The sequence below is a fragment of the Theropithecus gelada genome, chromosome 10 (assembly GCF_003255815.1).
Source record: "Theropithecus gelada isolate Dixy chromosome 10, Tgel_1.0, whole genome shotgun sequence".
Lineage (NCBI taxonomy): Eukaryota > Metazoa > Chordata > Mammalia > Primates > Cercopithecidae > Theropithecus > Theropithecus gelada.
This window is the reverse complement of record NC_037678.1, coordinates 33,317,485-33,343,168: the sequence shown is the minus strand read 5'-3', so window position 1 is coordinate 33,343,168 and position 25,684 is coordinate 33,317,485. Positions and strand designations below refer to the sequence as shown.

Below are 25,684 nucleotides of genomic sequence, written 5' to 3'. Positions count from 1 at the left end.
ACTGGACAGGTCAGGTCCTTGTGGTGGCAGAGACAGGGAGTGAGGACCTGAATGGCCAGTGCCAGGTGTGAGTGTGAGTGGGTAGAGAAACCTGACACAGGCGAAGGGACCTGAGGCCAGCTGAGCCACTGGAGATGGCAGGGGCAGGAAGTGCAAGCTGGACTCCAAAAGACCCCAAACGAAACAGTAATTTGGTTTGTATAAAAATCCCTTTAAGATATCTTTCCCAATTTTGCTTAAATTAAAAAAAAAAAAAAAAAGGAAGTGGGGTAAAAAGCAGGAAGAACCCATACTTCCTGTCAAGACCAGCTACTGAGTGGGAGGAGGAGCCACCAGACATAAGAAAGACACTTCAGCTAGGCGTGTTGGCACACACCTCTAGTTCCAGCTACTGGGTCAGGAGGCTGAGGCAGGAGGATCACTTGAGCTCAGGAATTTGAGGTCAGCCTGGGCAACATAGTGAGACTGTGTCTTCAAAAAAAAAGAGAGAGAAAAAAGAAAAAAATAGAAAAAAAAATAAAGACCTCCTTCTCTATGGGAACTGACAGTCCTCAACTGTCAGTTTTATTTAAATGTACAACATCCAGTATAGAAACAAAAACTTTCAAACAGTGAAGAAAAAAGATCAAAAGAAACAGACCCACAGATGACTCAAATACAAGAACAGACCAGATAAGGATACAAAAATAATTACAATAAATATGCTCAAAGATTTATAAGAAATAATGGAAAGAATGGGTGAAGGTAAGAGAATCTCAGCAGAAAATGCAAACTATAAAAAAGAATTAAATGACTGGGCGTCGTGGCTCATGCCTGTAATCCCAGCACTTTGGGAGGCTGAGGCAGGTGGATCACCTGAGATCACGAGCCAAGACCAGCCTGGCCAACATGGTGAAACCCTGTCTCTACAAAAATTAGCCAGGCATGATGGCGGGTGCCTGTAACCCCAGCTACTCAGGAGGCTGAGGTGGAAGAATCATTTGAACCCAGGAGGCAGAGGTTGCAGTGAGCCGAGATTGCGCCACTGTACTCCAGCCTGGGCGACAGAGTGAGACCCCATCTCAAAAAAAAAAAAAAAAAAAAAGAATTAACTAGAAATCCTAGAATCCTAGATCTGGAATTGTTTCCTTTGTTTCCTTTTCTTATTTTTAAATTAAATTTAATATTTATTTTTTTTTTGTTGTTTTCTAGATCTGAGAATTGTATCTGAAATAAAAACACACAAGATGGCTTTATAGCAGAATGAATAAAGCAGAAGAAAAGAACAGTGAACTGGCATATAGGTAAAAAAAAAAAAAAAAAAAAAAAATTAACCAAATGAAAGAGTGAAAAAAATCCTGAAAAACTGAAAAAGACTACAGAGAACGTCAATGATCTATGGGACAATACCAAGTCACTAATACATGTGTACCTGGAATCCCAAAAGGAGAAGAGAGAGAGAATGAGGTAAAAAAAATTAAAAAATATTGACCTTAGGAGCCTAGGAAGTAAATAGGAATTTAAAAAAAAAAAAAAAAAAAAGGCCGGGCGCAGTGGCTCACGCCTGTAATCCCAGCACCCTGGGAGGCCAAGGCGGGTAGATCACAAGGTCAGAAGATCGACACCATCCTGGCTAACATGGTGAAACCCCATCTCTACTAAAAATATAAAAAATTAGCTGGGCATGGTGGCGGGCGCCTGTAGTCCCAGCTACTCAGGAGGCTGAGGCAGGAGAATGGCGTGAATCTGGGAGGTGGAGCTTGCAGCAAGGTGAGCCGAGATAGCGCCACTGCACTCCAGCCTGGGCGAAAGAGCGAGACTCAATTTCAAAAAAAAAAAAAAAAAAAAAAAGAAAAGAAAAGAAAAAAGGAAAAGAAAAAGAAATGACAAATAAATATTGACCTAAAGATTTCCAAGTTTGATGAAAATCCTAAATCCCTAAAATTAAGAAGCTCAATGAATTCCAACAGGATAAATACAATGAAAATCACACACAGTCAAACTACTAAAAATGAAAGATAAAGAGAAACATCCAACAAGTAGCCAAAAGAAAAACAATAACATATACAGTCATCCCTTGGTATCCTCAGGGGAACTGGTTCCAAGATGTGGAACCCATGGATAAGGAGGGCTGGCTGTACTGAGAAACAGAAAGACTGTTGACTTCTCTCCAGAAACAATGCAAGACAACAGAAGGTATATTTGAAATGCTAAAAACAATAAAATAAAAAACTATCAACCTAGAATCCTGGGCCTAGAAAAAATAATCCACATGCATCAAAAATGAAGGTGAACTAAGATGAGAGAATTTATTTCTAGCAGACCTGCGTTACTGGAAATGTTAAAGAAAATTACACGTGCAGAGGAGATCACAGGAAGACTGGAAAAGTGTGAGTGATGAAAAACATTTGGATAAATTTATAAAGCTGTAACAAAACCTCTTCTTAATTTCTTTGAAAGACTTTTGACTTTTTTTGAACAAAAACAACATTATAAGGTCTAATGCATATAGTAGTAAAATATGAAAACAGGACACAGGGAATTGGAGGGAGAAACTGGGTGTCATAATGGCAGGGGGTGTCTACAGTGGCAACGGTATACAGCCGTCTCTGCAGAATCCTCTCCCTGGCAAGAACTATAACTGCTGTGGCTGCTCCAGTTGTCATTTACCGACAGCTCACTAGGATGCAGGTGTTCTTGTTATGATGCCCACCACGCAGGTGAGGAGCCCTGCCCGGGAGTCAGAGCCCTACAGGCTGAAGTGTGACTTCCACAGGCCCTTCTGCACATCTTTGATGGAAGCAGGCTGATCAGGCTGAGAACCCAGAACCCTCCCTGACTTCACAGGTGTCCCCCTCACTAGATAACCTGCCCCAGGTGCCCACTGGACCAAAATGTTTCCTAAGAACGCTGAATGATGTGATGCACACAAACCCCACAAGGTTATAAAATATCAGGCAAATGTGAGGTATTATCATCACTGCCACTGCCACCAGCCTGGAAAATCTTAATTCCGTTTTTGGAAATAGTCCAACTTTCCTGAGGAAACAAGAAAATCAAAATCCCCCTTTTTGACCACTCATTTCAACTGATCCTAAGAAACACAGAAAGAAAACATGTCAAATTCCCTGTTACCCTGACAGTTAACAGGATCTTTGAAAAATAAAATTGTTCTTAAGCATTTATCTAATCAGCTGAAAGGTAAGTATAAACTTCCTTGTGGGCCCCCTGCAGTAGCAACTCCAGAAATACAGATGCAGGGAAAAGGGGCTGATCCCGATTAGGTCAAAAAAAAGGTTCCTGTGGACAAACACAACTGCTCCCAATCAGATTCAAAGTTAACAGGTGTTCAAGAAGCTGCATCTTCCAATTTCAGTAGGGAAATCGCTCCCCCTACCGAGGTTTTGGGAGATAACGGCTTCTCGGTACCAATGGGATGCTGTTTAACATATGTTCTATTTTCCGTGACTGTCACATATAATAATAGAATCTATAAGGAGACTGAGGCTTGAGAAGGTGAGGGGCTTGCCCAGTGTCTCCATGCTTGGCGGTGGCGGCACCAGGGAAGGCTCTTCCCGTCTCTTATCCCATCCCATCCTCAGTGCCACCCCAAGGTCAGGGTCCTACCGGCACTTCTACTCCATCCTTGCCGGCCAGCAGCCATTCCCAGCAGGCCAGGGCTGTCTCCATGCCATGCTCGTTGAACATCCGGAGGGGACCCCAGCAAAGATGATGAAGGAGCTGCGGGTCACAATCTGGAACCGAACACACTTCAGTCAGAGGCCTCCAACACAGCTTCCATAGGCCAACAAGAGTTGGCCAGCTGGGGCCAACAATGGCCTTTTATTGACTTTCCACTCATGACAGATAACTCCCCTACTGAGGGAGCTCCTGCTCCTTCTCCTGCCAGGACTCCAGCTGACTATGGGTCATGAAGTCCAGCATTCATTTAGAAATGAGCCCAGAATTCCACGGTGCTTCCGTGAGTTACCTTTGCTGCTAATGAGCATTGCAGTCAGCTTGAACATGGCCTGCGTGTAGTGCTGAGGATGACTGCGGTCTAACGCTGAATGTAGATCCTGGACCATCATTTTGTTCAGGTCAGACATCTGGCCTGTGGTGCCTGAGAACCGAATCATTCCATACACCTGCAAAAACATTCTCATCAACAACTATGCATAGAAGCCAGGCAATGTGGGTGAGGTCCTGGAAGCTACCAGATCATACTTGTGGTGGCAACAGTGGGTGCCTCACTGCCCCAAAGTGGAGCTCATGCATGCAGAGAGACAGGCTCATTTCAATGATGCTACTACTGATCACAGCTTTCTTCTAAAAGAATAGCTCCTCTAGAAATGCAAGTTGGCGGTGCCACCACTGCAGATGTTCCCCGGGGGTGGGAATCTCGTCCCTCATCTTTGTACCCAGCAGTGAGCCCGGGGTCTGACCCACGGTGAGACTGCATGAATGTGAACTGGATAAATACATTTCCTCAGACTCATTAATGACTCAAACAACAAGATCAGCCTCCTTATTAATATTATTATTTTTTGAGAGAGGGAGCCTCGCTCTGATGCCCAGGCTAGAGTGCAGTGGCATGGTCTTGACTCACTGCAACCTCCGCCTCCTGGGTTCAAGTGATCCTCCCACCTCAGCCTCCCAAGCAGCTGGATTACAGGCATGCACCACCATGCCCGTCTAATTTCTGTATTTTAGTAGAGACAGGGTTTCACCATGTTGGCCAGGCTGGTCTCGAACTCCTGACCTCAAGTAATCCACCCGCCTTGGCCTCCCAAATTGCTGGGACTACAGGCGTGAGCAGCCATGCCCAGCCCTCCTTACTATTATTAATAATTTTTTCTTTGAGACAGAGTCTTGCTCTGTTGCCCAGGCTGGAGTAAAGTGGTACGATCATAGTTCACCGCATCCTCGAACTCCTGGGCGCAGGTGATCCTCCTGTCTTGGCTTCCCAAAGTGCTAGGATTACTGGCGTGAGGCACTGTGCTTGGCCAACCTACCTATTTTTAAAGTCAAATATAACTTTTTTTCCAGAGAAAAGAACATACAAGTGACAGTGCTCAGAGGGAGTGAACCCCCACTCAGACCAGGCAACTGATGGACTTTCAGAGTCGCCAGGGAGCTTAGAAATGGTATAGACTAGGCCAGGTGCTGTGGCTCACACCTGCAATCCCAGCAGTTTGGGAGGCTGAGGCGGGTGGATCACGAGGTCAGGAGATTGAGACTAGCCTGGCTAACACAGTGAAACCCCATCTCCACTAAAAATACAAAAAATTAGCCAAGCGTGGTGGTGGGTGCCTGTAGTCCAAGCTACTTGGGAGGCTGAGGCAGGAGAATGGCATGAACTCGGGAGGCGGAGCTTGCAGTGAGCCGAGATCACACCACTGCACTCCAGCCTGGGCGACAGTGCAAGACTCCGTCTCAAAAACAAAAACAAAAACAAACAAACAAAAAAGAAATGGTGTAGACTAGCTTCTGAGTTTATGGAGCAGGAAATGGAGGACCAGAGATGTGATGCCACTGGTCAGGCTGGAATAAACTGTGGCGTGGTGGGTGAAAGCCCATGATGTGGAGTTGGAAGATGTGGTTCCAGACCACACTCCACTTGTGTGACTCTGGCAAGTTACTTAATCTTGGGAACCTCCGTTTATTTATAAAACTGGAATAATATTACATAAATCTCACCAAGTACCCAAGAGCCTATGGCACATAAATGTTTGTTACTGCTTTTAAAAAAAGCCAGAAAAATTAAAAAGCTTCATTCAGTGTAGCCAGAGTGTGCACAGAGTTACCCTCTTGTGGAAAAAATAAGTAACTGTCATAAACACTCTGGAATGTGCCAAGGATTGTAGGCGGCAAGCCACCCAGGTGCCGAGGCAAGAGACCGAGGGCACAAGCTGTTCCAGTATAATAAAATATGTAAGATAAGAATAGTTATACTAGATATAGACCACAGATATGATTATATATGAATATCATTAATCATTACTTTGTAGCAATTACTCTTTATTCCAATATTATAATAATCCTCGCTCTACAATTGTAACCTAGGAGAAACCAGGCCATAAAGTGATAGAAGCTGAAAGGACGCAGTGAGAAGTGACCAGAAGACAAGAGTTGTTATGCCTGGAGAGGGCCACCAGAGGGCTCCTTGGTCTAGTGGTAACGTCAGCGCCTGGGAAGATGCCTGTTGCCAAGCGGACCATGGTCTAGCGGTAGCATCAGTGCCTAGAAAAACACCCACTACTTAGCAGACGGAGAAAGGCAGTCCCCCTGTCCCCGGGGGAGTTTAGAGAAGACTCTACTCCTCCACCTCTTGTGGAGGGCCTGACATCAGTCAGGCCCACCCACAGTTATCTGGAGGTCTAACCGTCTCCCTGTGATGCTGTGCTTCAGCAGTCACGCTCCTAGTCTGCCTTCATGTTCCATCCCGTACACCTGGCTCTGCCTTCTAGATAGCAGTAGCAAAATTAATGAAAGTATTAAAAGTCTCAGATACGCAGAAATAATGGCGTAAGGTGTCTCTCTCTTTCTCCCTCTCTCTCTCTGCCTTGGTTGCCAGGCAGGGATGGGCCCCCTGTCCAATGGACATGTGACCCACATGACCTTACCTATCACTGGAGATTGCTCACACTCCTTACCGTGCCCCTTTGTCTTGTATCCAATAAATAACAGCGGGGCCTGGCATTCGGGCCACTACCGGTCTCTGAGTCTTGGTGGTAGTGGTCCCCTGGGCGCAGCTGCCTTTTCTTTTTTTTTTGTTTTTTTTTTTTTTTTGAGACGGAGTCTCGCTCTGTAGCCCGGGCTGGAGTGCAGTGGCCGGATCTCAGCTCACTGCAAGCTCCGCCTCCCGGGTTCACGCCATTCTCCTGCCTCAGCCTCCCGAGTAGCTGGGACTACAGGCGCCCGCCACCTCGCCCGGCTAGTTTTTTGTATTTTTTAGTAGAGACGGGGTTTCACCGCGTTAGCCAGGATGGTCAACAGCTGCCTTTTCTTTTATTTCTTTGTCTTGTGTCTTTATTTCTACAATTTCTTGTCTCCACACACGGGGAGAAAAACCCACCGACCCAGCGGGGCTGGACCCTGCAAAGGATCCTCCTAAAATGTAAAATGTGCCCTTTAAATCCTCCTAAAATGTATGAATTCCACATAACCCGGACCCTCTGTTCATTTTCCACTAGGAAGCAGTCAACAGGTATCAAAACAAGAGGACACTTTAAAGGACCTAGGACGCAAGGACAAGAGAAAAGAAGTACCTCGCCTGCGTAGCGGTTGCGCAAATTCAGGGATGCCATGAAGTTGGAGTAGTCTTTCTTCACACAGGCCGGGCGCTCGGTTAGCTGAGTTGCCTACAGACAAATAACAATTATTTTAGACTATGGTAACATTATCCTTTTCTCATGTTTACCATGGCTAAGCCTAAACCCAATTAAGAAGTCACATTCGGGGGCCGGGCGCGGTGGCTCAAGCCTGTAATCCCAGCACTTTGGGAGGCCGAGGCGGGTGGATCACGAGGTCAGGAGATCGAGACCATCCTGGCTAACATGGTGAAACCCCGTCTCTACTAAAAATACAAAAAAAAACTAGCCGGGCGAGGTGGCGGGCGCCTGTAGTCCCAGCTACTCGGAGGCTGAAGCAGGAGAATGGCGTGAACCTGGGAGGCGGAGCTTGCAGTGAGCCGAGATCGCGCCACTGCACTCCAGCCTGGGTGACACAGCGCGAGACTCCGTCTCAAAAAAAAAAAAAAAAAAAAAGAAGTCACATTCGGATCTGGGGGTTACTATTAATAAAAATCTTCACTGCTGGCAAATTAATAAAGCAAAATATTTCAGAATACCCAGCAGTTTGATATGTTCCATAAGAAATTTAAAAAAAATTTTACAGAAGAAATGTCTCTGAAAGGCAGTTTCTGCTACTGGTAGGCCTTTGCAAGAGAAAGAATCGCTAGATTGTGAGAGTAATTGTCACCTGCGATGGAAACGCCATGAAAGCATTCACAGCCATCTCCTTGAGAGTTGTGTGAGCAGCTTACAAATGTCACTTACAGACTGTAAAGGGGCTGAAGGGGAGAGCCAAGGCCAGCAGGCTCTTAAACATCTGCTGGCTGCTCCTCAGTCTAATGGGAAGAGACAGAACAGGGTACACCTTGAATACAAAGGCAACCCACAGAATGGGAGAAAAATATTTGAAAACTACCACCCACCCCCTCCACCCCTCCAGCCACTGTCTCTGCTTCAGCCTCAGCCTCCCAGCCCCAGGGCCTCAGTGACCCGGCTTCCTAACCCACACCTTTTAGTTCCTGTTCATCCACGGTCACTGCAGAGTACAGTGTGCATTGAAAAGGACCTCCTTTTGCATTTCCCTTTAGCATTAGTACTAATGGGGAAAGTGAGCTTCTCAACTGTTTTGAGTTTAGAGGGATTTTTTTTGAGGGGACGTGGTGTGGAGAAAGAGGACCAGGAGAAGAAAACATAGATGTTGGGGAACATCAAAATGCAAACAAGAACAAAAATACGTGATTTTTCTCATGAAATTATTAAACTGGTTTATTTTAAAAAAAAATAGATCATGTAAAACTGCTTTACATTTTCTGGAAACAATATGGTCTTTGGCACCAAGCAGGACTGAGTTAGAGCTTGGCTCTGATACTGATCAGCTGTGAGACCCTGGGAAGTCAACGTCTCTGAGCCTCAATGTGCTCATCTGTAAAGTGGGCATAAGAGTGGCCCTCTCACAATGTTGTTACAGGTTCAACATAATGACACACACAACATCCTGGCATGGCAAACAGCACCTGGTGGGCAGTGCAGGCCAGCTCCCTCCCTTCCACCATCGCTCCTCACTGCCCAATGAACCAGGCAAGAGAACAGCAGGTGATTGCCAAGAGCTGCTGCAGGAGTGCCCTGCCCTGCAGAGGAGTGTTGACTCGGTTCTTTGGTCCTACCAGCCTGAAATCATACTTCTGAAACTGCCCTCCAGAGATCACTCTTCCCCTCCGAATGCTGTGTGAGGGGCAATGTCAGTCAGGGGTGGTGGAAGCTGCCCTCTCCCTGTGCTTTCCAGGGGCAGGGTACCTTAGGATTTTGAGCACAACCCTTTCCTGTTTAGCAACAGAAAGGGAAAACCTGACAGAGCAGTAGGGTGATTCCAGTTAACATTCATCGTTTGTACATTTCAAAATAGCCAGTAGGGGCCCAGGCACAGTGGTTCACGCCTGTAATCCCAGCACTTTGGGAGGCCGAGGCAGGCGGATCACCTGAGGTCAGAAGTTCAAGACCAGCCTGGCCAACATGGTGAGACCCCATCTCTACTAAAAACACAAAAATTAGCTGGACATGGTGGCGCACACCTGTAGTCCCAGCTACTCGGGAGGCTAAGGCAGGAGAATCGCTTGAACCAGGGAGGTGGAGGTTGCAGTGAGCCGAGATGGTGCCACCTGCACTCCAGCCTGGGTGACAGAGCGAGACTCTGTCTTGGAAAACAAAAATAAAATAAAATAAAAAAAATTCACACCATTCTCCTGCCCAGCTGGGACTACAGATGCCCGCCACCACGCCCAGATAATTTTTTATATTTTTAGTAGAGATGGGGTTTCACCGTGTTGGCCAGGCTGGTCTCAATCTCCTGACCTCGTGATCCGCCTGCCTTGGGATTACAGGCGTGAGCCAACCGTGCCCGGCCCCAGAATTAACGTTTAAATATTAAAAAAAATAAGTTAGAGAAAATCTAACATATCGAATTTTCTGGGGAAAAAGAACAAAATCCTTTAGGCAAAACAGATTTTTCACAAATCAGCTGGTTAGAGTCTAGAAGAGGCTTACAAATGGGAACACATTCTATTTTATGTAATAAAGTTTTGCTCCTACCACCCCCAAAAAGGAAAAGGCTTATGACTGTCATAAACACTTACAGTCAATGAGTTCCACCTCTGGTCTCTGTGGCCACCCAGTGGCAGAGACACCCAGGTCAGCGCACTGATACCTGGTGCCCCATCAGAGTAGGAGGCCTGGGGCGGGTGACCCTGCAGGTGCAGGCTGGACCCAGCTCGACCATGTTTGCTAGGCTGGTGTCTTTAGAGATAGTGCAGTGACCTCGAGGGAAGTGTCCTGATAGCAAAATGAGGCGAGAAGACACCAGCCTTCTCCGGCACAGCTTCAGGCTCCAGAAAGGCCAGAGGGCACTCAGGCCCCTCTCTCCTGCTGGTATCCCAGGGGAGGCCTGTCACCCTTCCTCCTGGGTGCTCAGCCTCTGCACCTCCACATATCCCATCCCACACTCCATTCGGAGAGAGTTGGGAAGAACACATGGCCAGGCTCTAGATTCAGATTAACCAACAGAATCTCTGTGACCAGCCCCAGTCACATGGCCAGGTGGAACTGCCTGCTTTAATCCTATTTAACTCTAAGCTCTAATTTAACTCAGAAAGTATTGCTGTGTGAACCCTCTGTCCTCTAGATTAATCTCTAGCAGAACAAGAAGCTGAAGGCATTCATGTGCAGTTCAGCACCTGCAGAAAACAGAACTGTTCAGGAGTCCAGTACATGCTCCAGATAAGCGTAACTGTGGCATTGCACTGCCTGTGTCCAGCAGAGCTCTGTTTCCATCCTCTCGCATGGGGACATTCAAATAAAAAACTGATCGTTGTCATATCAAGCGCTGATCCTCATAAATCCATATATTAAAAAAAAAAGCATGATAAGGAAACACTCATTTCAATGGCCACCTCTTCTTTGGGCTAGGGTGAGGCTTGCACGACTACCATTGTCAACAGACATCCACAGCACCCTGCATGTACTCGGTGCATGTCATGAAAAGTGACAGCTCTAGGCCTTCCCCTGCACTGTGGCTCCTATGGTCTAAGGGTCACTGCTCTCCAGAAGGCTCGCACATACCCCGAGAGTTGTGTTCTGCTTGTTGTAGCCAGCAAAGTGAAGGATGCTCTCAGTGGCCATGGCCAGTCCCGTGTGCTGGGACAGTCCTGACACCCAGTTCTGATGTTTGTTCAGATATTCCTGAAATAGGAAAAACACACGGGGTTTCAGTTATTTTTTAGAGGCAGGGTCTTCTCGCTCTGTCACCCAGGCTGGAGTGTGGTGGCATGATTATGGCTCATGGCAGCCTTGACCTCTTAGGCTCAAGCTATCCTCCCACCTCAGCTTCCCAAGTAGCTGGGACACACCAACAAGCTTGGCTAATTTTGTAATTTTTTGTAGGTTGGTCTTTTTTTTTTTTTTTTTGAGACGGAGTCTCACTGTGTCTCCCAGGCTGGAGTGCAGTGGCACGATCTCGGCTCACTGCAAGCTCCGCCCCCCGGGTTCACGCCATTCTCCCGCCTCAGCCTCCCAAGTAGCTGGGACTACAGGCGCCCGCTACCGCGCCCGGCTAGTTTTTTGTATTTTTAGTAGAGACGGGGTTTCACCATGTTAGCCAGGATAGTCTCGATCTCCTGACCTTGTGATCCACACGCCTCGGCCTCCCAAAGTGCTGGGATTACAGGCTTGAGCCACCGCGCCCGGCCTGTAGGTTGGTCTTGAATTCCTGGGCTCAAGCGATCCTCCCGCCTCAGCATCCCAAAATGTCAGGATTACCAGCATGAGCCACTGTGCCTGGCCTTGCTATTTCATTTAAAGGGGAAAATAAAACTTTATAAATTAAGGTGTGGGCTAATGGACCAAACACTGGGTTTCTGTCCTGGGTCTGCCCCTCCCTAGCTAGCTGTGGGACTGTCAGTAAGTCAAAGCCCCTCTCTGATCAGCTACTGCTCATCTGACTGAGGACGAGGCCAATTCCCCAAGCGGCAGTCATGCAGTCACTGCGGTGTTGCACCGTCAACGGGGGAGGGCCATTTATTCTTTCAGCATATCCTTGCTGAGCATCTGCTGTGGTAAATAAGGCAAATAAGCCACAAAGCCTTGGCCTCGTGGTCAACAGACAGGTAGCGTGGTGTGGAGCCTCAGTTCTCCTACTGCAGTATCCTGGCAGCCCGGCCTGGGTGAGCTGGACAGCAGGAACGAAGAACAACACCTGTGTCCACCTGGCCACCCAGTGGAAGAAGGGTGTTGGGCAATGGGATACGTGGCAGAGCCCAGAGGTGTGAGGGAGGCCTCCTGCTCTGGGGACCACAGGGGGCTCAGCACTGCAGGAGTACCAAGGACAAGGGTCTCAAGGGTGGGGGCAAGCCTGGGCCAGATGCAGGCCAGGCGGGAAAGGCCTCCAGGACCATGCAAAGGTGTTTACAGGCGTGAACCAATTAATTCCCTTAAGAAGAATGTACAGGAGCATGTACATGCAGAATTGTCTCAATGGTTTTGGGGGACTCCTGGAGCCTCAGAAACCCATCCTTGGACACCATGGTGATGAAGAGTGACTAATGGTCAAGTTTAAAAGGGAAGCACACTGACCAGCTATCCTATTAAAAGCAGACTACTCTGGTGGGTGGAGGAGAGGGCAGATTTGGGGAAGGCTGAGGCTGGGCATGGAGGGTGGGGAATAAGCGCACTGCAGGGGATGTGAAAGGGCAGGCCAGGGGCACGCCAAGGGGACACCTGGTGGAAAAATCAAGACCGCTTCAAGCCTTTTCATTTTCCATTTCCTTCTTAGGCCAGACATGCCTGAGACAGTAAAAAGCTCTATCAGCTGCTTTTTTTGTCCGCTTAAACTTTCTAGGCATCAGAGGGGGCCTCCCCTTTTCAGACGACAGACAGCCTTGCAACCTGAGGCCCTTTTGCTGTAAATGAACAAAGGGAAATCATTTCTTGCCACTGCGCTTCCACACAGCTCCCAGGGCTCTTGGAGCTGGCTGCTCTATCCTTCCTGGATTCCACAACCAGAAACACTTTTGAACTTGTTTCATCTTTAAAGTGCTGCCAAGGTCAACCTCACGAGCAGCTCCTCTCAGCACAACCACTCTCTGTTAACACAGATTCCTTCTAGAGGTATTTTTCTCATCTTTGATTCCTTTTAAGGCAATTATTTCCTCTCACACCCTGTGGCATTACATGGTTTACCTCGTGGTCATCTGAGTTTCCAAGCCAGTGTTTTTGTCTGAGACTCCCATGCACCTCCATGTGCAGCTTATGTGGAGCTTTACTGGGACACAAGTCCCCAACTCTGCCTCTGCTCCACCAGCCTTGGTCAGGCCCCCGCCTTTGGGCATAGGTGCCAACAATGCACTTGGCCCTTAGAGATGCTGCCATCTGGCAGCCTCCCACATCCACCATACCAGCCCGTGCTCTCTTGTGAGCAGCTCCCAAGTCCTGCCACAGTCCTGCCACCTCACCTGGTATGAGCCGTCAGATGCCCTCCTTGTGCCCTGGCCAGCACTCATCCCACAGGCGCTCCTAACACAGAGCAGCCTCTGAGGCATCTATTATTCTCAGGCCCTAGACTGATGTTTTCGGTCTCCATTCACACTAGTGCTATTTGGATTTTGAGTTATCCATGTCTCTGTAAAGCTTTTTGGGGAGCTTGAAGGAGCTTATGGAGACTGCAGTTTGATGGTTTCAAGAAAGTACCTGCAGGTGGGACTTGGTGACGGTAGGTGCCCACTTCATGGCCTCCTGCAGGATCATCCCACAGCGTGCAGCGAAGTCCTTCACAATGCTCTGGAAGAGGGTGAAGTTGCTTCTCAACAACCCAAAGTCGTTTCATCTGAGCTGCTGTAGTGACTGTCATGGGCTGAACTGTGTCTCCCCAAAACCCTATGCTGCGCCTTAACTGGTACCAGTACCTCAGAGCAGAACTCATTTAGAGATAGGGCTTTAAAGAGGTGATTCAATTAAAAGGCCAACAGGGTAGGTCCTGATCCAATCTGGACAGTATCCTTCCTTACATGTGTGGAGGGGAAATCTGGACCCACAGAAATACTGGAGCAGCGAGGAGGGTGTGCACAGAGGGAAGAACACGTAAGGACATAGGGAGAAGGCTGCCATTCACAAGCTAAGGAGAGGTCTCCGCAGAAACCAGTTCTGCGGACACTTTGATTTTACACTTCGGCCCTCAGAACTGTAAGACAATAAATGTCTGTCCTTTAAAGCTGCCCAGTCCATTGTCTTTTGCTACAGCAACCCAAGAGACTAGCACAGTCACTAAGTTTGAACCTCAGGGCGCCTGGGGCCAGGAAGCCCACACACACTGTGGTCTGTAATTCCGGCACAAGGTTTGTGGCATAACCTACATGAGTAACATGTCACAGAGCCACTGTGCAACTTGTGTCCTGGGTCTGGGACTGGACGGAAGGGCAGGCTCTGGGTGGCAAAATTCTCTTCGGTGCCACACCACTCTGTGGGAAACTCGCCATTGACAGCTGGTCTGGAAGGGAGGTCCAGAGGTAGGATATGACTCAGCCCAGGCTGAAGGAGCTGTGAGCTGAGTTTCAGTCTTGCCACAGTGAGGGCTCTCAGACCGAGTTGGGGAGAGGAGAGACCCAGTATATCCTCCTCTTTTGGAGTGATTTATTCTGCCAGTTTCCCCATGGGATAGCACAAGTCAAAGGCATGTTCCCCTATTACCACAATAATAAAATGTCAGTGCACCTCAGAGAAGTGAAGTCCACCTGAAAATCATGCTTGTGCGATGCAGACTTGAGGCTATAAACTGGCTGGTAGCTGAAGACCTCTTTGGCAGCTAAACTGAGGACACAGCTGAGTCAACATGGCTGAGGTGGGAGAGCTGGACTTGGAAGACAGAGCAACCTGGGGGCAGCCAGCTCCCCTTGCACACGATGGGGCCTGGTCTCCTCACTGGCTTGGTCTCCTCACTGGAGGATGTGGCCAGTACCACCCACACCTCAAATTGCTGGGGACTGGGTGAGCTCATGCAGGATGACCACCTTGTGGACATATTCAGGGAACTGTGGTAAAGATGGCCCTTAATGCAGGGGATCGTGTCAGGCCTACCTCACGGGCTTCGTATGTGTCAGGAACCGTGATCCGATAGGGGGCGTCGGGGATGTCATAGTAAGGCTGGTCCTTGTGAATATCCTGCAAGTACAGCGAGACTCCGTCTTGCAAACTGCCTTCCCCAAGTTGCCACTAGCAAGCACATGGGCCACCCCTTCCCACCAACTGTCTGTCTGTGACAGGCCTCCATACTTGATGCAACTTACTGCAAAACACCAGGTGAATTTGGGCCCCCTCACCCCCAACTCGACACCTGTAGCATTAATTAGGTTCAGGCTTATTGTCAGAGAAGCAAGCCACAACACAGCACGGACAGGACTGGCGGGGTGGTGGTAGTGCTGGTAGTGTTTGGGCCCTAGGTCTCCTGGGGACACTCACAGCGCTCAGGGACAGTGACAGGGTCTGCAGGATGTCCAGCATGGTCTTCAGCACAGTCCCGCTCCAGAGCAAGTGGGGAAACCTGCACCAAGAGCCGGCTCTCAGGACCAAGAGCCAACCCTCCAAGGAAGGTCTGCTTCTAGGAACCCCCTCAGCTGCCAGTCAGAGCCCATACCTGCTGCAGGCCAGCTGAAGGGGGAGGTCGGGAGGCCTTTGCAGCAGGATGCCTTGCCTCCTCAGGCTCACTGCAGCAAGGTGAGCAGTGCCTGGTCAGAAAGGCTCCCCAGGCCCCTGCCAGACCCACTTCTTAAGGCCAGACATGTCCCAAGTGACCTGCTATAAACCTGACACCAACTGCCTTGGTTATGCACTGGCCAGGACACCCCTCACTTCCCAAAGCAATCCTCTTAGTTTCTGACCAGGGTTCTCCATTATTTCTCACATAATGGAGAAAACAGCAGTATCTACCTGACACCCTGGGGTAAGACAGGCCATGGGCTCTGATGGCCCCAGGGCTGAAGGAGAGGTGTCTCTGCACAGCTGTGACCCACCAGTGGCCCACTGCTCAGGAGGCCCAGCTCAGACACACACCACGTGTGTGCTGGACTCATTTTCATGACCCTTGGCTGGCTCCTGACTACCCTTGATGGTGCCGCTGCCTGGACCAGGCACACAGCATCTGCAACAGGCTCCAGAACCGCTGGATACCTCTAGGGAGCCGCAGGCAGCCTCCGTGTGGGTGTTTTGCTGCCTCTGGCCTTCTCACCTTGGAGAAGCTGGCCCAGCCCACCTCTGAGAGTTCTCATCAGTGTGGGGACATGTCCCAAGAGGGTCTGTTTTGGCTCCCAGCACAAAGAGTGTATAGCAGGGAAGGGGCTGTGTGGGCTTTTGTTCCTGAGAAGCCCAAAGATACTGATTCTACCAGGGGACCTCAGGCTGGGCCCTGGGCTAGAAGATGGTGCACCAGGTCTTGCCAGGGTACATTCAACAAAATAACTGTTCTTCAAAAGTGTCAAAGTCACAAAAGACATTGACAGACTGAGGAGTCAGGGTGGGTGGGATTGAGAGACACAGTGATGTGGCACCCAGCAAACATGCTGTAAGTAACATTAACAGCTCAGAATGAACAGAAGTTTCTGGACCAAAATTCAGACACTGCAGCAAACTCACTGACATTGGAGGGAGGCTGCATCGCCTTAAGAGTTTTCATTCTGACTCCATTTTTTCCTAGGCTAATAATACAAGGATGATTTTTCCCGGCATTTGAAATCACAGAAGTATATAAACATACACACAAAACATTAGCAGGAAAATGAGCTTACTTATCCACCAGACCAGACAGATACTTGTCTGCCACCCTCCTTATCCTCTTGTGAATGTGGTTAAAGTTCACCAACAGGAACTGAGCGTGCCGCTCCAGCTCCTCCTCGTTCTCCTTGGTCTTGGCCTAGAGATGCAAAAGAAACAGGTACAGCAGTGCCCCAGGTGCCTCCAGCAGACAGACGCATTCATGCAGGAGAGGCTTACTTTATCTGCCATCATGTTCAGGAAGGCATCGAATACTTTGTCTGCGACTGCAATCACACACTGCATCATCCCTGAAACAAGAAGGTTTCCACAGATAAGGTGCAGCAACAGAGAGAGAATACTAGCAACTTTCAATCATTTTCTTTTGAAATGATTTCAGACTTACAGAGTGGCGAAGACAGCACAGAGCTCCCATATACCCTTCACCCAGCTTCCCTGGATTTTAACATCTGCAGTAACCAGGCTGATGTGTCAAAACTGAGTCAGATATTGATATAATCCTATTACCTAAACTTCAGACTTCGTCTGGATTTTCCATGCCTCCCACACGTGCCCCTCTTCTGTTTCAGCATCCAACCCAGGACACCAGATGGCATTTAATCTCTGTGTCTCCTACTCCCCTCCAATATGTGGTGACTCCTCAGTCTGTCAATGTCTTTTGTGACTTTGACACTTTTGAAGAACAGTTATTTTGTTGAATGTTCCCTAATTTAGGTTTGTCTGATGCTTGCCCACGATTAGACCAGGGTTACAGGATTTGGGGGAGAACTCCATAGAGTGGATGTGCTCTTTTGTTCTGAGATCGAGTCTCACTGTGTTGCCCAGGCTGGAGTGCGGTGGCACGATTTTGGCTCACTGCAAGCTCCACCTCCTGGGTTCACACCATTCTCCTGCCTTAGTCTCCCGAGCAGCTGGGACTACAGGCACCTGTCACCATGCCTGGCTAATTTTTTGTATTTTTAGTAGAGACAGAGTTTCACCATGTTGGCCAAGATGGTCTCGATCTCCTGACCTCATGATCCGCCCGCCTTGGCCTTTCAAAGTGCTGGGATTACAGGCGTGAGCCACCGTGCCTGGCCCGGATATGCTCTTTCTGCATCACGTAAGGGGTATGTGGTAACAGTATCTCTTATTACTGGTGAAGCTAACCTTGACCACTTGGTCTGAGTTACCATTTTTCCCTTTTTCTATTTTTTTTGAGACAGGGTCTCACTTTGTTGCTCAGGCTGGAGTGCAATGGTGAGATCATAGCTCAGCTACAACCCTGAACTCCCACGCTCAAGGGATCCTCCCACCTCAGCCTCCCTGGCGGCTGGGATTATAGATCTACAACACCATGCCCAGCTAATTTTTAAATTTTTGTAGAGACTGGGGGTCTCACTATGTAGCCCAGGCTGGTCTCGAACTCCTGGGTCAAGCAATCCTTCTGCCTCAGCCTCCCAAGGTGCTAAGATTACAGGTATGAGCCACCATGCCCGGTCCCCTTTCTCCATTCTTTTTTTTTTTTTTTTTTGAGACAGAGTCTCGCTCTGTCGCCCAGGCTGGAGTGCAGTGGCGCGATCTCAGCTCACTGCAAGCTCCGCCTCCCGGGTTCACGCCATTCTCCGGCCTCAGCCTCCCGAGTAGCTGGGACTACAGGCGCCCGCCACCTCGCCTGGCTAGTTTTTTGTATTTCTTAATAGAGACGGGGTTTCACCGGGTTAGCCAGGATGGTCTCAATCTCCTGACCTCGTGATCCGCCCGTCTCGGCCTCCCAAAGTGCTGGGATTACAGGCTTGAGCCACCGCGCCTGGCCCCCCTTTCTCCATTCTTTAGAAGAAAGTCACTAAGGACAGCCCACACTCAGAGCGAAGGAATTAAGGGCTACCACCTGAAAGAAATTTGTGGATGAGAATTACAGCCACCATAGTGATTGATATTTTGGGGAAGATACTTTGAAGTTATGCAGAGATCATGTTTCTCTTTAAGATTTTGCCCATTCACTTTGGCATCCATGAATGAATTCTGCCTGCAGTAGTTACTATGGTTGTCACAAGAATTTTCTATTTTCCTCGTTCTTTCTACTTTTTAAAAAGTGTTGGCCAAGCACGGTGGCTTACGCCCGTAATCCCAGCACTTTGACAGGCCAAGGTGGGTGAATCACGAGGTCAGGAGTTCGAGACCAGCCTGGTCAACATGGTGAAACCTCGTCTCTACTAAAAATACAAAAATTAGCCAGGCATGGTAGCGCACCACTGTAATCCCAGCTACTTGGGAGGCTGAGGCAGGACAAGGGCCTGACCCTGAGAGGCAGAGGTTGCAGTGAGCCGAGATTGTGCCACTGCACTCTAGCCTGGGTGACAGAGCGAGACTCCATCTCAAAACAAAACAAAACAGAAATTTATTTTTTAGGGACAGGGTATCACTTTGTTGCCTAGGCTGGTCTTGAACTCCTGGGCTCAAGCGCTCCTCCTGCCTTGGCTTCCCAAAATGCTAGGATTACAGGCATGAGCCACTGTGCCCAGCCCCTTCTATTTTTATTAAGAGTAGTTGGAATTCTGTAAGGAAGGTTCAGCCTTTTTCCCCATTTTTAATTTATTCGATAGTCTAATCATTACAGAACCGTGGATTTTTATTTGTTGGGTTATAATCCAATACTATTTATTCTGTTCAAATCATTCCAGCTTTGGCCACTGGGAGTTCTTTCAGGCTGGCTCCTGTGTCATTTGGACAGGCCCCATGTCTTCTCTTTTCTTCTTTATTGGTGTATCCTTACTTTCTGGTGCAACAGGGTGCCCCAGGCTCATCCTGTACAGGCTCCCTAGAATCAACCATTTCTTCATGGAGCCCTGGTTCCTTTTATTGGAGAATACTAATTAGAAACCAAGATCTGAGCACCGGATATGCTCACTGTTACAGGGGTACCAAGTAGGCTGTAAAAGGCAACAGAATGGGCCAGGCACAGTGGCTCACGCCTGTAATCCCAGCACTTTGGGAGGCTGAGGTGGGTGGATCACTTGAGGCCAGCAGTTCGAGACCAGCCTGGCCAACATGGTGAAACCCCGTCTCTAGTAAAAACACAAAAATTAGCTGGGTGTGGTGGTGCACACCTGTAATTCCAGCTACTTGGGAGGCTAGGGCACAAGAATCACTTAAGCCTGGGAGGTGGAGGTTGCAGTGAGCTGAGATTGTGCCACTGCACTCTAGGCTGGGAGACGGAGCAAGACACTGTCTCAAAAAAAAGAAAGAAAAGAAAAAGCAACAGAACACAGTGATCATCACAGTGCAGATGAAGAACTGTAATAAAATGCCAATTCACACTCCATCATGCTGTTTTCTCTATCCAGTGTTTTTAATTTGCATGACTACATGCCAGGTCTGCCCTCTGCCACCAGGCAGAGAGACAAGGCAGGTGCTATCAGCTTTGCACCTCATGCCCAGCATGGAGCCTGAGACATAAAGAGGCCTTTCATAGATATTTTTTATGAAGGTAAGCGGGACCTCAGCAATCTGAAAAGTTGTCAGTGTGACCTGGACAGATGCTCAAGGGTAGTGAGAGACTGCTTTCTTTTTTTTTTTCTGAGACAGAGTCTCGCTTTGTCACCCAGGCTGGAGTGCAGTGGTACGTTCTTGGCTCACTGCAAGCTCTGCCTCCCAGGTTCACGCCATTCTCCTACCTCAGCCTCCTGAGTAGCTGGGACTACAGGGTGCCCGCCACTACGCCCGGCTAATTTTTTGTATTTTTAGTAGAGAGGGGGTTTCACCATGTTAGCCAGGACGGTCTGGATCTCCTGACCTTATGATCCACCCGCCTCCGCCTCCCGAAGTGCTGGGATTACAGGTGTGAGCCACCACGCCCGGCCAATTTTTTTATTTTTAGTAGAGATGGGGTTTCATCATGTTGGCCAGGCTGGTCTCGAACTCCTGACCTCAGGTGATCCACCCATCTCGGCCTCCCAAAGGGCTGGGATTACAGCCGTGAGCCACTGTGCCCAGCCTGATTTTTCAACAAAAGAAAAAATGGTACAAGTAGTTATCAGAAATAATTTCTCCATAGGCAAGAACAAGTTGATAGATTCACCAACCTATCAACGGCTTCTGGTGCGGAAAGGACTACACACTGCTAGTTGCACTTTCATTAATATTAAATTTGTCAATCTCAAGAATTTATCAATAAGCATGCCTCAAAGAATTTATTCATACAGTTAATCAAAATTTGTGGATTCTCCCCAATTCTCTTGCACACTTAAACATGATTTCACCATAATTACAAAAATAATCAAATTATTCTAAGCATTTAATTAAAACTCAGGTCTAATATTTCAGCATCTTTTAAATTTTTGATTTTAAACACCTTATAAATCAGACTTCTTAGTGCCCTTACACTAAAACTGGCCAAAAAGTGCTTCTATGCAGTATTTAACTTTTTCCTTTATTGTCTCTATTTTAATATCTTTTTATTGTCTAAATACATTTTTATAAAACTACTTATTAGCCTTTTGTAATTTTAAAAATTTGAGGTATAATTTGCATATAATAAAATCCACAGCTCTTATGTGTTCAATTCCATGACTTAACAACTGTATACACTCATGCGACCACTACCCAAACAATCTAGAGGACACTTCCATCAATCCAGTCTCCTTGTACTCTTCCCAGTTTTTCCATCTCTCCTTTTTATTCTTATCTTAGCTTTGTCTTCATGGGGTTTTGGTAATTGTAACATTTTTATGCCTTCCTACAGTTTCCACCATTTCTCTGTCTTCCTAGGAGTTGGTTTTCTGGGCTAGGGCTGTTAACAGCTAAGGCCCTCTGTGCACTCAGGGTCTGACAACAAGTTGCATCTGGAATGCAGTGGCATGATCATAGCTCACTCTAACCTTGAACTCCTGGGCTCAAGCGATCCTCCCACTCAGCCTCCCGAGTAACTTGGGACTACAGGCACGAGCTACTGTGTTCCCTGCTCCTGACGTTAAAAAACCATGACTGCTCTCTGGCAACAGCAAGATGCTGCAGGTCCATCAGTGACCATCCGAGAAGCCCTGGTCCCTCTAGATGAGTGCTGGAGCACACCTGAGCATAGACAGTGGGCTAGAATGACCATCCTTCTTTTTGGGGCCCTTGCACCAGTGGCAGAACCATTAAGGTGTACATTTGAAGGTTATATGTTTTATACTGATCTTTCTAATGTAGTATGTAACTTCATAAAACATTTTCTACATGTAGACAGAAAAGAGGAAGTAGTACTCCTTTTTATCCTATTAAAGCTCAATTCATCATGAAAGTACCACAATAATGAGCTTACCAGATTTGTCTTTCTGAATAGCTTTATCCTCAAAGTAGCAGAACATTACCTGGAAGCGATCAGGATCTGTTGAACGCAGTACCCTAAGAAGAAAACAGCTTTAGATAAATTTTGAAAAATCCAGGCCCTCCCTATCACAGATTTGACACCGCCCATAAGTGGTAAGGCTGTGAAGAACATTTGCCTTCTGCCATTCATAAGGGCGTACACTGACGTGGACTTTCTGGAGGGTGACGTGCACCATCTATTACACATTCCCATATTTTTCACTCCAGCAGCCCCACCATTAGGATATATCTTAAGGGTTACATGTATAAGGATTCTCCTAATAGCACTGATGGCATTACCCAAAATGGAAAGACTCTGAATGTCCATCAACAGAAGACTGGGCAGATAAGCCAAAGTACACCCATTCGATGACACATCATGCAGCCACCATACGAGAGGCAGCTCTCTACATGTGCTGTTACAAAAAAATGTCCGAGACATATATTAACAGAAAAAAGCAAGCTGCAGGGAACACATGTCCAGCATGATCCCACTGACAGGTTTCCTAAAGGCCTGTCTGTGCATGTGTATGTGTAGGCTACGCATGCTTGCCTATGCACAGAAAATTTCTAGAGGGAAATTAAGAGGTCATTAACAGTAGGATAGTAGAAACGAGGTATTCACATCTACAAAGGTGACATCTGTCTTTTTTCATCTTTAGCATCTTCTGTACTATGCCAGTGTTTCCTCTTTTCTTTTTTGTTTTATGCACCCTGTACATTTTTATGGTAAAAAATATCTTTAACCTCAGGGGGAAAAGGAGAAAAAGGAAAAAGCGCATACACTTGTCCCATGGGTGCTGTGAAGGGCTGTTCAGAGTTCCAGGGGCTCCACTAAGGCAGCAGCGGCTTGGCAGGCCACGTCTTTTGGCCTCTGCGCCAGCCTGTCAAGAGTTAAGCCTCAGAAGGCCAGGCCAGGTGGCTTTCAGCACACACATTCGAGTGTGCACGTGCACACACCTTTAATTTGATTTCCCAAATTCTCCACTTCATGGTTTTAAAGTTCTCTCAATACCCAGTGGCTGGGAACCTGGGCCAGGTTCCTGAATAAAGGCTTTGAGGTTGCCTCTCTATGCTAATAGAGTGCCCTCAAGGGCCTGGTAGGCAGCCCGAGGTGGAAGGTGGGCTCACAGGAGCTGCTATGGGCTGCCTCTTAGAGTCTTCCTCTGCCAGTTAAGAGCCTGTCCTGAGAACCTGAGAAAACTACTCAGGGGCATACTTGTGGGAAAGGCAGAGGTAGCTTTGCCTTCAAACCACATGAGGTTGAGAGGGTCTGGAGATACCTGTTCTAGCCATGCATGCTGGGATGAAAGCCATTGTTTTTGCTCTGTTTGGGTCTGGCTTGTTTTGTTTTGGCTGTTTTTTCTTTGAAAATATATTGTTCAGTAAAAAGACTACAAGCAGCTATACTAACAGGCTATAGGGGATGATGGTGAGGTCAGTGGTTTTTTTCTCTCTCTACTTATTTTGCAAGATTTTGCATAAATGTTCTGTTTTTCTGAGACAGTGTCTTTTGCCTAGGCCGGAGTGCAGTGGTTTGATCATAGCTCACTGCAGCCTCAACATCCTAGGCTTAAGCAACCCTCTTGCCTCAGCCTCCTAAGTAGCTGGGACTACAGGCATGTTCCACCACAACTGGCTAGGTTGTTTTTTTTTTTTTGGGGGGGGTGGTAGAGACAAGTTCTTGCTCTGTTGCACAAGTTCAAAACTTCCAGGCTCAAGTGATCCTCCCACCTCCCAAAGTGCTGGGATTATAGGCATGAGCCACTGCCTAGCCATTTGTTTTTTTGAGATAGAGTCTCACTCTGTCGCCCAGGTTGCAGTGCAGTGGCGCCATCTCAGCTCACTGCAACCTCTGCCTCCTGGGTTAAGCAATTCTCCTGCTTCAGCCTCCTGAGTAGCTGAGATTACAGGCATGTGCCACCACGCCCAGCTAATTTTTATATTTTTAGTAGAGACGGGGTTTCACCATGTTGGTCAGACCGGTCTCGAACTCCTGACCTCATGATCTGCCTGCCTCGGCCTCCCAAAGTGCTGAGATTACAGGTGTGAGTCACTGCGACCGGCCGCACTTAGCCATTTTTGTGTAATGTTCTTTATTTTTGAGATGGAGTCGGTCTGTCGCCCAGGCTGGAGGGCTGTGGTACGATCTTGGCTCACTGTAAGCTCTACCTCACCTCCCGGGTTCATGCCATTCTCGTGCCTCAGCCTCCCGAGTAGCTGGGATTACAGGCACCTGCCACCACGTCTGGCTAATTTTTTGTATTTTTAGTAGAGACGGGGTTTCACCGTGTTAGCCAGGATGGTCTTGATCTCCTGACCTTGTGATCCACCCGCCTCCGCCTCCCAAAGTGCTGGGATTACAGGCGTGAGCCACCGCGCCTGGCTGCATGTGCAATGTTCTTATATTACTTTTATAACTGAAAATAAAGGACACTTTTTTCTTTTGAGATGGAGTTTCGCTCTGTTGCCCAGGCTTGAGCGCAGTGGCATGATCCTGGCTCACTGCAACCTCTGCCTCCCGGGTTCAAGTGATTCTCTTGTCTCACTTGAGGCAAGTGAGGCAAGTGAGTGGCTGGGATTACAGGCGTTTGCCACCAGGTCTGGCTAATTTTTGTATCTTTAGTAGAGACAGGGTTTTACCATGTTGGCCAGGCTGATCTTGAAACTGACCTCAGGTGATCCACTCGCCTTGGCCTCCCCAAAGTGCTGGGGTTACAGGTGTGAGCCACCATGTCCGGCCAAAATAAAAGACACTTATAATGAAAAAAGAACAAAGTCAAAACTCCCTTGGCTCTGTGGGACTTGGGGAGAATGGGTTTCCATATTTGGCTCTGTGTGGAGCCCTGGGCTGCTGAGGGCAGGGCGGAGGAGACTGAGCAGGAGGGTGGGGGTGCATTCCGATGCAACCAAAGCACTCTGCCTTCCTTTTATAAGTATTGAGCTTTCAAGGACTATTTTACCAGAGGGTTGGTGGTAACAAAGAAAGGCTAAAATAGTGTTTTCCAAATAGCCTTTCTTTTAGGACACTTTCTTTTTCAAATCATTTGTGAAAGGAATTATTCTACGACTTATCTGCACTCTCCCATGACTTAAGCTGAGTGTAATTTGACCTTTTCTTGATGACAGGAATCATCATTTTGTAGACAATGTACTCAGTTGCTATCCCAGGGTACCTGAGGCCTCAGCACAGTGGGTCTGTATAACACCGCCTACCTCACAGGCATGTTGGGAGTGGTAAACGTGGGTAATGCAGCACAGTACCTGGTACAGCACAGGCACTCAATCCACGTTTACTTCTGAGGTCAACATGGTAACAGCTGTAGCTCCAAAGAGTTACTACTGCTGTTAGGACTGCTGTGGCCACAGGTGTGTCCTGAGCATCGGGCCACATGCAGGATTGTTTTGGAGCCGGCCCCACCTCATGTTGCATTTGCTGTTTGTACTCAACCGTGGTCCTGGGCAGCTCAGTGAGTGCCCTAGACACGCACTCAGTGAGGCTGGGTCCTCAGAAGGGCCTCGCTCAGCCCGTGGGCTGAGTTCACAACACTGACTGCGACTGCCCAGAAGTCTGTTTCCTATTAGAGAGGGGGTAAGGCGGAGCTTAGATACTGGGAGGTGTTACCAGATGTGGTACTTGGTGGTCATGAATGAGGGGCATACGAGAAAAGTAGAAGGTGTTTTTGCTTGGTTTTTCAGAAAGTTTGCATGTCTTGGGAGGAGTTGAAAAAAGTCTCACGCTTACGAGGGCACAAAAATGAAAACCCTGCTCA

General features: G+C 48.0%; 1 protein-coding gene across 4 annotated transcripts in view; it reads right to left on the bottom strand.

The window, feature by feature from the left end:
• The window catches only part of PI4KA (phosphatidylinositol 4-kinase alpha), a 143,241-nt gene that overhangs the window by 30,024 nt on the left and 87,533 nt on the right, over positions 1-25,684 (bottom strand). For 3 of the 4 annotated variants that reach the window (XR_003121442.1, XM_025398768.1, XM_025398769.1), the window contains 10 exons: positions 21,865-21,947; positions 16,800-16,870; positions 16,595-16,719; positions 15,273-15,354; positions 14,892-14,975; positions 13,509-13,598; positions 10,887-11,006; positions 7,251-7,343; positions 3,971-4,127; positions 3,607-3,734 (listed from right to left, as the gene is read on the bottom strand). Coding sequence is in view for 3 of the 4 variants with exons in the window: in XM_025398768.1 (XP_025254553.1) it covers positions 3,607-3,734; positions 3,971-4,127; positions 7,251-7,343; positions 10,887-11,006; positions 13,509-13,598; positions 14,892-14,975; positions 15,273-15,354; positions 16,595-16,719; positions 16,800-16,870; positions 21,865-21,947 (1,033 nt within the window). In the remaining variant the exon portion in view is untranslated. The remainder of the gene's footprint in view (positions 1-3,606; positions 3,735-3,970; positions 4,128-7,250; positions 7,344-10,886; positions 11,007-13,508; positions 13,599-14,891; positions 14,976-15,272; positions 15,355-16,594; positions 16,720-16,799; positions 16,871-21,864; positions 21,948-25,684) is intronic. The other variant, XM_025398770.1, reaches the window with a different exon arrangement.